The sequence below is a fragment of the Strongylocentrotus purpuratus genome, unplaced genomic scaffold, assembly GCF_000002235.5.
Source record: "Strongylocentrotus purpuratus isolate Spur 01 unplaced genomic scaffold, Spur_5.0 spur5_scaffold_20, whole genome shotgun sequence".
Taxonomy (NCBI): Eukaryota; Metazoa; Echinodermata; class Echinoidea; order Camarodonta; family Strongylocentrotidae; genus Strongylocentrotus; species Strongylocentrotus purpuratus.
Window position 1 is genome coordinate 4907831 of NW_022145606.1, and position 17875 is coordinate 4925705.

The 17875-nt window shown below is 41.2% G+C and overlaps 1 protein-coding gene across 1 annotated transcript; it reads right to left on the reverse strand.

Moving 5' to 3' along the window:
- Positions 1-1725: 1725 nt before the first annotated feature.
- On the reverse strand, positions 1726-4625 carry LOC115927173. Its single transcript, XM_030992655.1, has 3 exons — positions 4310-4625; positions 2978-3267; positions 1726-2726 (listed from the first exon to the last, which is right to left on the reverse strand). The coding sequence occupies exons 2-3, from the start codon at positions 3212-3214 to the stop codon at positions 2649-2651; spliced, it is 315 nt and encodes a 104-aa protein (XP_030848515.1). The 5' UTR covers positions 3215-3267; positions 4310-4625; the 3' UTR covers positions 1726-2648.
- Between the last annotated feature and the right edge of the window lie 13250 nt (positions 4626-17875).

Consider the following 17875-nt stretch of genomic DNA (forward strand, 5'->3'; position numbering starts at 1 on the left):
CGTTCAGTATGATGTACATAGCTTCAGAGACACAGACAAATGTCTGTTCTCATGCATTCGTTAATATAACATATATGATTTTTTTTTTTGTCTTCCTTTCTATTTGTGCACTCATATTTTCTAAGTGGGTGGTAGAGATATCATCATACATCGCTTGAATGTAAAGGTGGGAAACCCGTTCATATAATGTCATTCTATTGCGTGCCTAGTCTAAAAGCGAACAATGGCAAATTATAGTCTGAATAGCTGATCAGATTGAGTAGATGAAAAGAATATCCTAACCTTTGACCTCCATATCATTAAGCATGCCATGATCTCACACTCTGTCAGTGTGTTGGTATACTCGGGTAAGCTATGCAGGTATGACGTAGTGGTTAGGTAATGTGTTGTGGTAATGGGTAGTTAAAATGCATAGTCAGCACTGGCTGTGGTTGTGTTTGTGTTTGATACTCTAAATGAGAATGTATTGTGCCACATTTATGTCTAAAGTTTAAATTCTTTACTATTTTTCTAGCCCTGAAGGCCAGACCGGGGCTAGGAAAATGGCCCTTACAAAAAAAATCTCTATGGTACACCATACAAACACCATAGCAAATCTACCATAGATTACCATACAAACACCATAGCAAATCTACCATAGATCTACCATTCATTTACCATAGAACTAATTAAAATAATTGGGACAAATTTATTCATTTATTCAAATTAGGCCACACCTACATATTCTACCATAGAGCCACCATTCATATACCATAGAGCTACCATAGAGTCATCATTCATCTACCATAGAGCCACCATTAATCTACCATAGAACCACCATTCATCTACCACAGAGCCACCATTCATCTACCATAGAGCCACCATTCATCTACCACAGAGCCATCATTCATCTACCATAGAGCCACCATTCATCTACCATAGAGCCACCATTCATCTACCATAGAGTCATCATTCATCTACCATAGAGCCACCATTAATCTACCATAGAACCACCATTCATCTACCACAGAGCCACCATTCATCTACCATAGAGCCACCATTCATCTACCACAGAGCCATCATTCATCTACCATAGAGCCACTATTCATCTACCATAGAGCCACCATTCATCTACCATAGAGCCACCATTCATCTACCATAGAGCCACCATTCATTACCATTCATCTACCATAGAGTCACCACTCATCTACCATAGAGCCACCATTCGTCTACCATAGAGCCACCATTCATCTACCATAGAGCCACCATTCATCTACCATAGAGCCACCATTCATCTACCATAGAGCCACCATTCATCTACCATAGAGTCACCATTCATCTACCATAGAGCCACCATTCATCTACCATAGAGCCACCATTCATCTACCATAGAGCCACCATTCATCTACCATAGAGTCACCATTCATCTACCATAGAGCCACCATTTATCTACCATAGAGCCACCATTCATCTACCATAGAGCCACCATTCATCTGCCATAGAGCCACCAGTCATCTACCATTCACTACCATTCAAAATATGCAACAAAATGTTACGCTTAATTGTAGCATTTTGAAATGGTATATTCAGAATGGTAGTTTGGATCTTGATCTATGGTTAGCAGAATGGTGGCTGTAGTGCGTTCTATAGTACACAGAATGGTGACTATAATATATTGAATTTTTGAGAAATCTAAACTTAAATGTTAACTTACAATACACACATGATGCTTATTAAAAAAATGAATTGAATGAAAGTGGCAGGATGTATTTGGTTTATATCAAAAGTTGTATGCATGTACATATGCTAAAAACTAAAATAAAAGGCAAGTAAAAAATATATCACATAAACATGTACACTACAAACTAAAATGAAAGGCAAGTTCGTAATTGCAACACATATTACTTGGACTTATTCTACTAAGATGTAATAAATACCAACATATATATCACCCTAGTTCCTCTAAATAATCGGCAAGTTAAAAAGAAACAACTAAAATGTCATATACAGTGTGTACGTAAACATGACTAAAATGAAAGGCAAGTTAAAAATATATAAACATGTACAATAAAAACTAAGGCACTGAGTTGCAGCACAGGATTGTTCTAAAACATTGTATAAACATGTACAATAAAAACTCAAATGAAAGGCAAGTTTATAATTGCAACACATATTACTTGGACTTATTCTACTAAGGTGTAATAAATACCCACATATATATCACCCTAGTTCCTCTAAATAACTAAAATGTCATATATAGTGTGTATGTAAACATGACTAAAATGAAAGGCAAGTTAAAAATATATAAACATGTACAATAAAAACTAAGGCACTGAGTTACAGCACAGAAATGTTCTAAAACATTGTATAAACATGTACAATGAAGTTCAAGTCAAAGAGGTTGTATGTGAGTTCGAAGAGGAGCAGAAAAGACAAGCCTTGCTGCTCAGTTTTGGAGTCTCTGAAGGCGATCAAGGTCCCTCTGGCTGAGAACACTGAAGACCCAACCCTTTCTATACTCAAATTGTTTACACGATTTTGATAGACCCTCTGTGTCAAACAATCTCCCCTGTATCGATCGGTATCACTACCCCCACCCCTTGATTCGATGTGTAACCTCGTCTATGCCATGTTCCATCGTAGGGCACTGCCACGTTAACATAATCATTTTACCTGATGGTCAGATCCTTTTCCATGGCCCTTTGACGTAGGCATGCTGCCATCTTCTTCTTCTGATCCTTACTGGTCTGCAAAAAAAAAAAAGAGTTTGTAATAAATAACAAGTAAATTTCAAGTTCCCTCAGGCCCCTTACTTATTAGACCCTATTACAAATATTTATATTTAATTAATTTTCATCCCTTGATTTGACAAGAAGGGATATTGATGTACATGTATTATACTGTCTATTGACATAATTAAGAAATAAAAATATGTTTGGATTAAATGTACGTACAGATAAGATAATGTAATGAAGAAAACACAAGGCTGGTGACTAACCTCTTGGGATAAGGAAGATAAAGTGGCTATGTGGCTGTTGTAGCTAGGGGCTTCGACTAGTAGGGCTGTTCCGAGGATGGTCAGCAAGTCGCACAAGCTATCCCGTGCCAAACCAACCTCCGTTGCTGCCAGAGTAGCTCTGCGGTTTATTTCTGCAGACTTTCCACGTCCTTCACATTCATTTTCTGATGAAGAGAATGTCCTCTCCTTCTTGCAAATGAAGCAACCAAGGACCATGGCGCAGTTCAACCCATTCCTCTTTGACAAATTCTCCAGAGGAATGAGATGCCCTGTAAAAGATATCCAAAACACTTTATGGAACAGGGAAAATATTTTGAAAAACACAATCCCCAAATAATAACAAAGTGCTAGTTATGACATACATGTAGTATATTACACAAATACACATTTTCACAGATTTCACGACAATTCCGATGCCCCCACTTCGATTCACCATAGAGTAAAGGAGGGGTTTTTCGGCCACTTAAGACAAAATCCTTTTTTTTTGGACTCTTTACTTCCTATTTATTATCATTTCTTGTTCAAATCATGAAGCAAATACTATTATTATTTAAACAAAGAAAGAATCCCAGAAAAAAAATCATGAATTGCTATGACAACATTCATTTCCATTTTCACTGTTTCGGAGGTAGTTTTCGGCCTAGCGAGGCAGTTTTCGGCCGCATGTACAAAGTCAATAGGAAGCAAGCAAGCGCGCCATGCGTTTGCCCACTGATCTACAGCACTAGCGGCCGGAGCAGGTATCCCAAGCCGGAGCTTCCCGTGCCGAAAACTACCTCTGCGAGATCAGAAATTGGAATCTGAATTAGACAGAGATATCGTGTGTGCGCTGCGGTATCCGGCTGCATTGATTAAATACATGCGATGAGATACTTTTGAGCTTGCGACTCACACAAAATCGGACTCTAAATCTGAAAAATACTTGAAATAAAGCTCATTTTAGGGTACCCATATTCCTTACACGCGTAAGATACTTAATTTTTCAGATTCGGGGAGCGGGACCGCCGATTACATCGCTAAAATGTGATATTTTAGAATATATTTTCCATTGCAAATGTGGTTCTTCAGTGACTCTGGCATGGTATGGTATGTGTGGGATATATGATATGCTGTTATGCGATGGATTTTAAAGGGATTTTACCATGCATCCAACGGATCGGCCGAAAACTGGTGATGGTCGATAACCCCCTCCTTTACTCTATTCTTAATCATTTGATTTGGCTTTTTGAGCCATTCACCCCTTGAGCATGCAATACAATCTCAAAGTAACAGTTTGCAAACTAAAAATATTGTTTGATAGTAAGTACATACCTCCCAGACACACGTGAGCCTTTTGCAAAGCAGCTGCAAGTTGTGGGCCACTAATGACGCGGATCTTCACATGTGGGACCAGGGCCGAAAATAGGGCTGTCCAAACACTTATTAAGGGAAAGCTTCCTCGATCTCTGAATTAGCTGTAGTTCTTCTGGCACCTCTCCAGCATTCATGTTACTCTTCTGTAATATCTGGTATTGATCTCCTTTGAACACCTTCCTCTTCCTCACATATTTTGGAGTTTTGCGAAGCATTTTCAGTGAGTAGAAATTGGAGACCAACGGCTAGAAGAGTTATTCAAATCTTGGGCACAAGGTGGTAGCAAACAGCCCTTGTTATCTACTTTCTGCTGATATACATTACTTGTTACAATTTGGTTTAGAATTTTTTATTTAATGATTTCTTTAATTGATTGAGACTAATTGAGCGCAAACAGAGGCAGTAGAGCGACTTCCAAAGTGGGGGGGGGGGGGGGGGGGGGGAGGGGGCGGGGGGGGGGGCACCAACAAAAAGGGCACTTTCTGGAGAAAATGAATAGGGCACCTACAAAGGGAAATCTCAAAGCGAAAATATATATTTAAAAAAAAAAAAAAATTGTATATACCCCCTATATTGTGATTACATTATCAGGGATGATTTCAATATTTTTTTTGTCTTTATAAATAAGATTTGTGAGGTCGCAGTGCGAAAAATTACATCAATTATAAAGAAGAAAAACCCAATCCTGATGGGTTTATTACATTATCATAACAGAAGACTGAAAAGACCTTTGATAAGTACCATAATTATAACATCTAGAAATGCGAGTGTGCTTTGGGTGATATTGCTCTTAGTAGCTGGAAATTAGGGGCACGTGATGAGAGGAAAAGGGGACACTTATCGAAAAGGGTGACACTTATTAGAAGAAAAAAAAGGAGCACATGTCAAATTACAACGGGTAATTATCAGAAGGTGAAAAATGGGGCACGTATCATTGTTAAAGGGTAATTATCTGAGGTGAAAAGAAAAGGGGCACTTATGAGAATGAAAAAGCTAGGGGCACTAATAATAAGGGGAAATGTTCATTTGTTGTACGAAAAGGGGCACCGATCAGTTTTTAATAGGGGCATTTAATACGAGGGGAAGGGGGGATTTATGAGAAGGGGGAAGTGCAGGCTATTATTAAAAAGAAAAGAGGCACATGTCAAGATAAACGGGGCACTTATGAGTGATGAAAAGGGGGTAATTATGGGAAGAGGATGGGGCACTTAAAAGAAGGAAAAAGAGCATTTATTAGGAAGGGAAGGGGGCATTTATGATAAAGGGAAGGGGCTCTCTTTTAAATGGGGCAAAATAAAAGGGGCAGTTATTGAAGATGAAAAGAGCACTTATCAGGAGGAAAAGGGACACTTGTCAAAATAAAACGAGTACCTCTCAGAATTTAATAGGGTCATTTACTAGAGATGGAACGGGACTATAAGAATGAAGAGGGACTTAAGAATGAAAAGTAACTGTTTTCATAGATGAAAAGGGGGCATTTATGATAAAGGGAAGGGGCTCTCTTTTAAATGGGGGCACTTGTTAGAAAGGAAAGGGGGCACATGTGAAAATATAAGGTGCGCTTATCCAAGTTAAACAAGGGGTAGTTATTAAAAGGGGAAAAGCCCCTCTCAGATTTGAATAGGGAAATTATCAGAGGTGAATGGGGCACTTATCAAAAGTGAAAAGGGGCACTTCTCGTATCTGAAAAGGGGCACTTACTAGAGATGGAAAATGGACACTTATTGCAAAGGAAAACCGGAACTTATCGAAGGAAAAGGGGCACTTTAAAAACAATAATAGGGGCACTTTTTAAAGTAAAGGAGCCCTTTTTATGTAAAAAGTGCCACGTTAGAGCCACCATGGAGTCACTAACCACTAGAAATATATCATAAAGTCATCATTCACCATAGAGCTACTGCTAAAATATCTTACACCACAGGGATATACCATTCAACGGAAATACCATATAATATACTCTACCATATATCATACCGTAGAAATACCCTACACCATACCCCGCCCCCCCCACTCAGTGTTATTTAGGGTACGCATATGCTCGTTCCCTCTTTTTGAAAGCACCCCCTATCTGAGGACTGCCAACATTTTCGAACCCCCCTTTCGCGGGCTTTTCGCGGGCTTTGGAGACCCCCCTAAATCAGGAAAAATGCTCAATGTACCCCCCTAAATTCGGAATAATTTCTCAGGAGTCCAAAGAGATGAGAGAAAAAAAGAAAAAACACCCCCTTTTTAAAGAAATCTCCGGGTGAAAAGTCAAATACACCCCTTTTTTTTACAATTCTCGGGCCGGACTTTGTCGCACGAAAAGTACCCCTTTACCGGACATTTTGGCAACACGCATGCGATCATTCCGACCCCTGAGTGGGGGGGGGGGGGGGGGGGGCCGGGCACCATACAGCCACCATAGAGCTACCATAGATCTACCATTCACTTTAGAGCCACCAGAGAGTCACTAACCACCATTAATATACCATAAAGTCATCATCCACCATAGAGCTACCACTGAAATATCCTCTACCATAGAGATACCATTCAACAGAAATACCATAGAAATATATTCTACCATAGAACATACCGTAGAAATACCATACACCATACAGCCACCATAGAGCTACCATAGATCTACCATTCACTTTAGAGCCACCATAGAGTCACATAACCACCATAGATATACCATAAAGTCATCATCCACCATAGAGCTACCACTGAAATATCCTCCACCATAGGGATACCATTCAACAGAAATACCATAGAAATATATTCTACCATATAACATACCGTAGAAATACCATACACCATACAGCCACCATAGAGCTACCATAGATCTACCATTCACTTTAGAGCCACCATAGAGTCACATAACCACCATAGATATACCATAAAGTCATCATCTACCATAGAGCTACCACTGAAATATCCTCCACCATAGGGATACCATTCAACAGAAATACCATAGAAATATATTCTACCATATAACATACCGTAGAAATACCATACACCATACAGCCACCATAGAGCTACCATAGATCTACCATTCACTTTAGAGCCACCATAGAGTCACATAACCACCATAGATATACCATAAAGTCATCATCTACCATAGAGCTACCACTGAAATATCCTCCACCATAGGGATACCATTCAACAGAAATACCATAGAAATATATTCTACCATATAACATACCGTAGAAATACCATACACCATACAGCCACCATAGAGCTACCATAGATCTACCATTCACTTTAGAGCCACCATAGAGTCACATAACCACCATAGATATACCATAAAGTCATCATCTACCATAGAGCTACCACTGAAATATCCTCCACCATAGGGATACCATTCAACAGAAATACCATAGAAATATAGTCTACCATATAATATATCATAGAAATACCATACACCATAGGACGGCATCAATGATATACCATTGACCATAGAACTCCACCATTCAGCAATTGTGTGGTATACCATAGAAATATATTCTACCATATAATATATCATAGAAATACCATTCACCATAGAGCCGTACCATAGGAATATCATAGATTTTTTTTTTGTAAGGGGGGGGGGGGGGGGAGAATAATTACCCATTGGCGAGACTACCCGCCGCCGCCCAGCTAGTTATTGCAAAGATGATAGACGTGCGGCGCTCTTTCATTTTTGGTTATTGTGTGGACGACTGACTCGAGAGGTAGCTTATCTAGTGCGAGTCAGTATCATGGCATGGTATGAATATCACATGAACCCATGCATTGTGTACTTTTTGTAAATACTACATATACTTTAAAGAAAACAGATCAAACTTGAAATATAATTCTTGTTTTCAAAGAAAGTGCTGATATGATGGCTGTGCAGTAAACCCATTTAGAAGTGTAAAGGTTCATGTTATTGCTTCTCTATTGAAATACTTGTTTACATTGTGAATATTACATTAGACGCACAATATGATTAATTTTACATTGTCAACAACTTAAATAGTAATTTCTATCGCGCTCCAAAATGCTCAAGGGGTTAACACTTAACAATACTTGTTCAGGAGTAAACTTTTTTGAAATACCCATTAATGCTATGATCACATTACCCAAAAGTAGCCTGCTCGGCGGCCGAGCGGCGAGTTTTTAACCAATTCTGCCCGGCGGCTGCCCGGCCACCGAGCGGCGGCCGCCCGGGCGCCGCTCGTTTTTAGGGCATCGCTCGGTCGCCGCTGAAGTTTTAGCGCGGAGTTAAAATTTGGGCGGCGCCTGCTCACTTTTCACTCGCCGCCCAAAATACGCTCAGTGCCTGGGTAGTCGCCGACCGGCACCGACCTAATTGCTGGGCGATGCCTAAATTCCAGCAGCGACCGAGCACGCTACTGATCGGTCGGTCGCTGCTCAGATTTGTGACCATAGCTTTAGGGTGTGAATTCTGGGACAAACACGCGAAATCCTCATTTATGCTATGGTCACATTACCCAAAAGTAGCCTGCTCGGCGGCCGAGCGGCGAGTTTTTAACTAATTCTGCCCGGCAGCTGCCCGGCCACCGAGCGGCGGCCGCCCAGGCACCGCTCGTTTTTAGGGCATCGCTCGGTCGCCGCTGAAGTTTTAGCGCGGAGTTAAAATTTGGGCGGCGCCTGCTCACTTTTCACTCGCCGCCCAAAATACGCTCGGTGCCTGGGCGGTCGCCGCCCGGGCACCGACCTAATCGCTGGGCGATGCCTAATTCCAGCAGCGACCGAGCAGGCTACTGATCGGTCGGTCGCTGCTCTGATTTGTGACCATAGCTTTAGGGTGTATTTTGGCTTCAGAAGAAATCCTCGTTTAGAGGGTGTCTTGCACTGGCGTACTGGGGGGGGGGGGGGGGGGGGGGCTAGGGGGGGGGGGGCTCCAGCCCCCCCCGAATAAAATTGAACCATGACTTATTTTCCATATTGCTCCGATTGTCTCATTTTCGCTCGCGTGAACATTGCCAGCACAAACTACTGACCTCTACCTCCTACACGGATCATCGCCCATTCCCATTCACTATACGTTACGTACTAAAAGGATGTATTGTCTGACCGTTCATGAATATTCATGTTTTTGCTTACCTCGGCAAAATGTTTGCTTTTACTAAATTGAAAAATTACGGTGGGGGGTTGGATGAAATGGACAAAATGAAATAGGCAGAAGTGATCTATGATAATTCATGCTTTTTATGTTTCGTGTGCTCGACCTATCATCTTCAAATCGTTTGGAAAACTGAGTCCAAAGTTAGACTTGTTTCACATGTGTATTATATAGGCAATGACGAGCTTGCAACTTATTTTGAAAAATAACGGTGGGTGAACTTTCAAAAGTCAATGAGACATGAGGGCTCCAATGAAAGAGCTAGTGATAACGTACGTCGGGGTGGATGTGCTTTTCGTTTAAACAAAAAATGAATTTTTAACGATTTAAAAAAAAAACGTCCATAGGCTAACATGTTAGGCTGCTGATCCTGACCATGCTCTGACGATAGGGGGCGTTGTGAAATGAGACTAAACGGAGCAATATGAATTCCATATACAAGTGAGGTTCCATGACACATGCTCCGCCGACGATTGCTCCGCCGACAATTACTCCGCAAAACGCGACAATTGCTCCGCGACATTTGCTCCGCGACATTTGCTCCGACGTCAAATGCTCCGCCGACAGGTGCTCCGCCGACAGTTGCTCCGCCGACAGTTGCTCCGCCGACAATTGCTCCGCCGACAGATGCTCCGCCGACAATTGCTCCGCCGACAATTGCTCCGCCGACAATTGCTCCGCCGACAATTGCTCCGCCGTCAATTGCTCCGCAAAACGCGACAATTGCTCCGCCGACATTTGCTCCGCCTGAAGCGACACTTGCTCCGCCGACATTTACTCCGCCGACATTTGCTCCGCCGACAATTGCTCCGCCGACAATTGCTCCGCCGACAATTGCTCCGCCTGAAACGACAATTGCTCCAGTGACATTTGCTCCGCCGACGTTTGCTCCGCCTGAAGCGACACTTGCTCCGCCGACATTTGCTCCGCCGACAATTGCTCCGCCGACAATTGCTCCGCCTGAAGCGACAATTGCTCTGGTGACATTTGCTCCGCCGATGATTGCTCCGCCGACAATTGCTCCGCCGACATTTGCTCCGCTCAAAAATTGCCCCGTAAAATACAAAGGCTACTACGACAAGTTGCTCCTCCCCAAAAGTACCCCTTAAAAGACAATGCTCCGCCAACAATAAAATTGCTCTCCGATCCAAAAGTGCGACCTCTTGGAAGATATGAATGCTCCTCTGGTAATTAGTGCAATAAATGCTCAGCCGTTTTTTGCTATTCCCCAAGTTTGATTAAAAAGAGAAAATCAAGTTATAGCTCCTTATGCAAGTTCTCCGGCGAAAGATAATTACTCCGCTCAAAATCTGTTTCATGTATTACTCATTAGCTGATCCAAAGCTCAAGGCTATCTCTCTCTCTTGCTCCTCCTTTTCCTTTTTACACCCTTTTCTTGTCTTCTTGGCTCTTTTTTTCCTCTCATGCTATTAGTCTTTTTTCAATTTCATCACTTCTTCTCTTCTCCCCCTCTCGAGTTCTATTTCTCTCGTGAAATTGTAACGTAATGTAGTACATTCTTGTTTAGAATAGTATTTTCAATAATATCCAGTCCGTTTTCTAAAGGTTTCTTTCCTTCAGTTTAGTGTATGTAGCTTTACTATAATTATGTAAAAAGTGTGTAAAACACCCCGTCTCATTCGAGTACTTTGTTTTCACTGACTTTAAGGGACTCACGGAGCCACCGGAAGAAGAGCAATTGGCTTATTATGAAGAACTAACATCAAACTGCAACAGAATGATTTGTATAAATGGGAATAAGCAGAAAGGCTAAGAACTAAACCATAAAGATAATAAAATAACAGTTGTTATTCATTTTCTTTATTCTTATCGTTTCAAATAATAATTACAAAAAACTTACATCACATATTCAACCAAACAATTTCATGATGCAGATATGTTATATCATAAGTTATTATCATTTCCTGAAAGAACTTTTTTCAAAATTATCTTCATAGTGTTTCAACCTAATTCTTCTACAAACTGTATAGGCCTAATTTTCATGACCATCACATCATTTTCTACTCGGTTTATCTGTTTTTTATCTCAATTCCAATCAATTTTTTATTGGAGTTCTGGTCATCCAATTACATTTCGAAATAAACCGTTTCGAAGCATTATGAAATTAGATTAGGTGTACATAAACAAGATTTAGGGATTATCGAATCGATAATTTTGCACACGAAAGTCCGCCTCAGGCACTTGCGCTGCATGTATAAACGAGTAGTACTACAAGGGACCAAACTCAATTTGTTCTGGCATGAATGTTCAGCCCGAATCCAGCCATTTCTTGACATTACTAAATATACATGATAAAGGCCTTTGACGAGCAACCCCCTTTCAGGGAGCCTTTAAAAAAAGTTATGACATTCTTCCTAACTCAGAAGGGAAAAAATGCGAAAACACACACAAAAATCCTTTTCCCAAAACTTAAGGTTGTTTTTAACCAGTTTTTGGATATGCATTATTATGCAAGTACAAAGTAAGCCTTTTTATGCGTCATTCCGAATTGTCTCCAAAACTAGGCAACACGCAAAAAGAACAGACATCCGAGATATTGATCAAAGAACCTTTTAAAAATAAAACTCTAAAACAAGAGGATTGAGCACCATACAATTAATACAATTAACATATCAAAGAATCTATGCTGATATTACAAATATGTTCAAAAAGGATAAGAAACATTTCTCTTATTCCTGTTAACCGAACAATTGCCAAAACACTATCAAATGGTATGCAACAGGCAGCATTATAGCATAAAAAACAATCCTACATATCAATTGTTGGATGGTAAATATCCTTAATAACAATCTAACATATTACAGCTCAAACAGGAAACGTACATTCGTCGAACTGCTCTAAAATAGAAGATTGTAAAATAAGCTTTTAAAATTAATAGGCACAGTTAAACGGGGTGGATGAGAAAAACAAATGAAAACATGTTTTGGGTAATTTGTTTTCTTGATTATTACCCACATATTTCCAGCTTCCTGGCTATGACTATCATGCTGTGAATCATCAATCAAGTAATATATCCTCTCGGAGGGAATGTGTACATTTCTTTGATGTTCTGAGATATGTCTACAATTTCTTTCTCTTGACCTTCTAGATAATGATCTGATTTACATGACCTCACAAGTATGGTGTTTCATAACATTCCGAGGAAGAAAATGATTGCATTTTGAAAGGGTTATAATTTGTTTTCCCTTTAAATATTTTTTTTTTTTTTTTTTTTTGGGGGGGGGGGGGTAAATAACCGCAAGATTATTCAAACTGTCGTATGATTACATCTTATGGTAACTCTTCAAGATATAAGAAAAACTTATGGTGAAAGAACAAAGAAAATGTCTAAAATAAAAACCTCGATTTACTCCCAAATAGCTAAAGTGGATTTAGGTCCTTTTGCAAGAAAACTCTTCATATTCTTGGCGTATAACATACCTACATCAAGGGAGTATACAGCTCCACACTACTAAGTACAATTATACTGATATTGCAAATGGCTATATATTATGGAGGTATTAAACAACTGGTAAGCCGGAGAACATTACTGAACGGCATCTCCAGAACAGACATTTTCAGGCACCTTAAGAAAGCTTAAATAATATCCGGCACACTTCGGCAAACAATATATCGTATATTCTCTTACAAACTTAATCCAAAGAGAGTATAGGAATGTACAGAATAGAAATATCCAGTGGACATACACGGGATGTAAACTCAACATCAGAATCCTTGTTTACCGAGCTCTTCTCCCATTGTTTACTACCAAATTATGAACAACCTGGATGTTTACGATGCAAAATTAGCATTAATTTTGAAATCAAGTAGCTCTGGAGCCACATCAGAGCATATCAAAACAACAACCAGAACAATAGAAAAGTAACATGACCATATACTCCACTTTCATCCACAAGAAATTCCATTATAGATGAAGAGTGATTTTTTTTTGGCAGGTCACATTCATTGGTTGGGTACAAACTATGGTGCCTGCCCATCATGATGCCAAGCTTTATTTAATGTCGTCGGAGCAAATGTCACCGGAGCAATTGTCGCTTCAGGTGGAGCAATTGTCGGCGGAGCAATTGTCGGCGGAGCAAATGTCGGCGGAGCAAATGTCGGCGGAGCAATTGTCGCTTCAGGCGGAGCAATTGTCGGCGGAGCAATTGTCGGCGGAGCAAATGTCGGCGGAGCAAATGTCGGCGGAGCAATTGTCGCTTCAGGCGGAGCAATTGTCGGCGGAGCAAATGTCGGCGGAGCAAATGTCGGCGGAGCAATTGTCGCGTTTTGCGGAGCAATTGACGGCGGAGCAATTGTCGGCGGAGCAATTGTCGGCGGAGCAATTGTCGGCGGAGCAATTGTCGGCGGAGCAATTGTCGGCGGAGCATCTGTCGGCGGAGCAATTGTCGGCGGAGCAACTGTCGGCGGAGCAACTGTCGGCGGAGCAACTGTCGGCGGAGCATTTGACGTCGGAGCAAATGTCGCGGAGCAATTGTCGCGTTTTGCGGAGTAATTGTCGGCGGAGCAATCGTCGGCGGAGCATGTGTCGGGTTACCCAAGTGATGTATAAATGTTCGTGATATCACATGATTTTCAACAAAATGCGCGTTTCTCCATTTCTGTTGCAAACTGACACATTCCCAAATGGCCAGAAAGAGCCTTTTTTTTTATAGTCACTAAGGGGCCGTGGCCACTAACAGTAACACCAGGCGCGGATCCAGGGGGGGGGGCCGAGCGGGCCTTTGCCCCCCCCCCGCAAAAAAAAAAGAAAAAAAAAGAGAGAAGAAAGGAAAAGAAGGGAAAGGGAAGAAGAAAAGGGGGAAGAAGGAGATCGGGGGGGGGGGGGGCCGAAAGGGCCTTGCCTCCCAGGCTGTTGACCCCCCCCCCCCTCCAATCAAAAAAATAAGAGAGAAGGAAGGAAAGGAAAAGAAATGACATAAATTCCGAGATTTTTCCTCACTTTTTAGTAAATACGTTTGTATGTGTTTGTTGGAGAATGACAAATTACTAATTTACAGCAGGGCAAGAAATATGATTCTTGAGATTCCTACATGTCAGGCCCGAGGTGGGGCGGGGATTGGGAGCCTCGAGCTCCCTCCCCCCCCCACTTTTTTTGAAAAAGTATATTAAAGAGAAATAAAATAGAATGAGAGCAAGAAAGAAAGAATAGTTAACTGCCAGTGTTAACAATTAATGAGGCATCTAAATATGCTCATCTGACCGTGATTAAATGCCTAAAACCCCTGAGCTCCAGGGGGCTCTGCCCCTGGATTCCACCTAGGACCCTAAGGCGGGCCCCTGAATGCTTATCCGACCGCAATTTATTGCCTTAAACCCCTGAGCTTGCGGGGTCGGACAAGGTATCAAAATGTGTTTATCTCACCGCAGGCGCGTAGCCAGGGGGGGGGGGGGGGCGGTCCCCCCAAATCGGAAGAGGACGTAGGAAGAAAAAGGAGCAGACAAATAACACCTTTGAAAAAAGGATTAAGAGTATAGAGAACGGTACAACGCATCGTCTTCTTTCTCTAATAATTTAATGAAACGTCAAAGCTTCGCTCAGGAGGGGAATGGGGGGACAACTGAATTCAGACAAGGATTAAGAATCGAGAACGGTACAGCGAATCGTCTTCTTTCTCTCATAATCTTGTGAAACGTCAAAGCTTCCGCGCGAAGCGCGGGAGTGGGGAACCTGAATTCAGAGGCGAGAACGGTAATACGAATCTTTAATGATTTAATAAAACATAAAAGCTTCCGCGCTTCGCGCGGGAAGGAGGGGAAACTAAATTCCGACGAGGATTATTTTCGAGAACGGTACAACAAATCGTCTTCTTTCTCTAATGATTTAATAAAAAATAAAAACTTCCGCGCTTCGCGCGGCAGGGGGGAACCTGAATTCAGACGAGGATTAAGAGTCGAGAACTGTACAGCCAATCGTCTTCTTTCTCTCATAAAATTATGAAACTTAAAAGCTTTAGCGCTTTGCGCGGGAAGGGGGGGGGGGGACCTGAATTCGGACGAGGATTAAGAGTCGAGAACTGTACAACGAATCGTCTTCTTTCGAATGATTTATTGAAACGTAAAAGCTTCCGCGCTTAGCGCGGGAGGGGGGGAGGGAACTGAATTCAGACGAGGATTAAGAGTCGAGAACTGTACAGCCAATCGTCTTCTTTCACTCATAATCTTATGAAACTTAAAAGCTTCCGCTTTGCGCGGGAAGGGGGGGGGGGGGACCTGAATTCGGACGAGGATTAAGAATCGAGAACTGTATAACGAATCGTCTTCTTTCGAATGATTTAATGAAACGTAAAAGCTTCCGCGCTTCGCGCGGGAGGGGGGGGGGGGGGGGACTGAATTCAGACGAGGATCAAGAGTCGAGAACGGTACAACGAATCGTGTTCTTTCTCTAATGATTTAATGAAACGTAAAAGCTTCCGCGCTTCGCGCGAGAGGGGGGGGGGGGGAACCTGAATTCAGACGAGGATTAAGAGTCGAGAGCTCTCCAAAGAATCGTAATAATTTAATAAATCGTAAAATTTTCTTGTGAAACGTCAAAGCTTCCGCGCGAAGCGCGTGAGGGGGGGGGGGGGGAACCTGAATTCAGACGAGGATTCAGAGGCGAGAACGGTAATACGAATCTTTAATGATTTAATGTAACCTTCCGCGCTTCGCGCGGGATGTAGGGGGAACTAAATCCCGACGAGGATTTTTTTCGAGAACGGTATAACGAATCGTCTTCTTTCTCTAATGATTTAATGAATCGTAAAAGCGTCCACGCTTCGCGCGGAAGGGGGAAAACTGATTTCAGACGAGGATTAGTATCGAAAACGGTACAACGAATCGTCTTCTTTCTCTAACGATTAAAGGAAACTTAAAAAGCTTCCGCGCGAAGCACGGGAGGGGGGGAACCTGAATTTAGACGAGGATTAAGAGTCGAGAACTCTCCAAAGAATAGTAATGATTTAATAAATCGTAAAAAGGCGAAAAACTAAATTCAGACGAGAATTATTTTTGAGAAGGGTACAACGAATCGTCTTCTTTCTCTAATAATTTAATGAAACGTCAAAAAAAGGAGGGGGAAACTCGCCCCTCCCTGCACCGACCCCCCCCCCCCGCATTACGTCACTGTTGGTCACCATTACGTACCAATATTTGGCTCTCATAATTTCAAATTTGGGCCCCCCCCCCCTAAGAAATCCTGGATCCGCGCCTGAGTAACACTACTAAAATTCTTTACAGAAGCAACTGTGACAAGCACTGCCGGGCGTTCCATCCTTACATCATGTAACACTGCACATGTACCGTTAAGGGGCCAAGTGGGGAAATTGAATTCAGACAAGATTTTAAAAATATTACTTGTGGTGTTCCGCAAGGGAGTCTTTTAGGCCCGCTATTGTTTATTATTTATATAAATGATTTTCATAAATCATCCAATGCTATGTCATTCATTTTATTTGCTGATGATACTAATTTATTTTTTTCACACAGTGATCCAAATATTATTGTTGATGTAATTAACGCAGAGTTGCGAAAAATATTAGAATGGATTAGAGCTAATAAATTGTCATTGAATCTCTTGAAGACGAACTACATATTGTTCAGTAACTCCTTAACATCATTACCCACTGATATTATTCTTGACAACACCCCTCTTGAGCAAGTTTCTCATACAAAATTTTTAGGTGTTGTGGTTGATAGTAAAACTATCCTGGAAACTCCACGTTGAAAATATTTGTAAAACTATATCTCGCAATGTTGGTATCATTAACAGACTTAAATCACACCTTCCACAACGATCTTTGCTTATGCTTTATTCTTCTCTTATTTTACCATACTTAAATTATGGACTTCTGCTTTGGGGAAACACGTACCAAACATTGGTGGAAAAAGTTTTATTACTACAAAAGAAAGTCATTCGTATCATATGTAATGCTCCTTTTCTTGCCCATACGGATCCGCTGTTCCTTGAACATAATATCCTAAAAATTAACGATCTATACTTATTACATCTAGGTGAATTTATGTATAAATTTAATTCTGGTACTCTTCCATTTGCGTTTCACGATATGTTTAAACAAAATCGTACATTTCATAATTATCCCACAAGACAGTCAGAAGAATTTCATTTACCTTTTTTGAGAACATTTTTCGCACAAAAAACATTCATCTTTGAAGGCCCTAAATTTTGGAATACTTTGCGTGTTGATTTGAAAAACTCCCCTTCTCTCTCAGTCTTTAAAAGAAATCTAAAGAAATCTTTACTGGCCCCGTACAAAACCTAGCTCCTTGTTATATTGCCTGTGTATATTATATGCAGGAATTTTCATGATTATTACTATTGTCATTATTTTAATTATGATCATTATTGTTGAGATTGTATTATGTTCTCCAGAGAACTCGTCACCACTCGTTTACCAAGTACTTCCTCTCATTGA

Bases quoted from the DNA above. Each gene is read 5' to 3' on its own strand.
- LOC115927173 (XM_030992655.1), bottom strand. From the start codon at position 3,214: ATGGTCCTTGGTTGCTTCATTTGCAAGAAGGAGAGGACATTCTCTTCA. The intron at 2,727-2,977 runs GTTAGTCACCAG...TTTTTTTTGCAG, and splicing joins TATCTTCCTTATCCCAAGAG to ACCAGTAAGGATCAGAAGAA.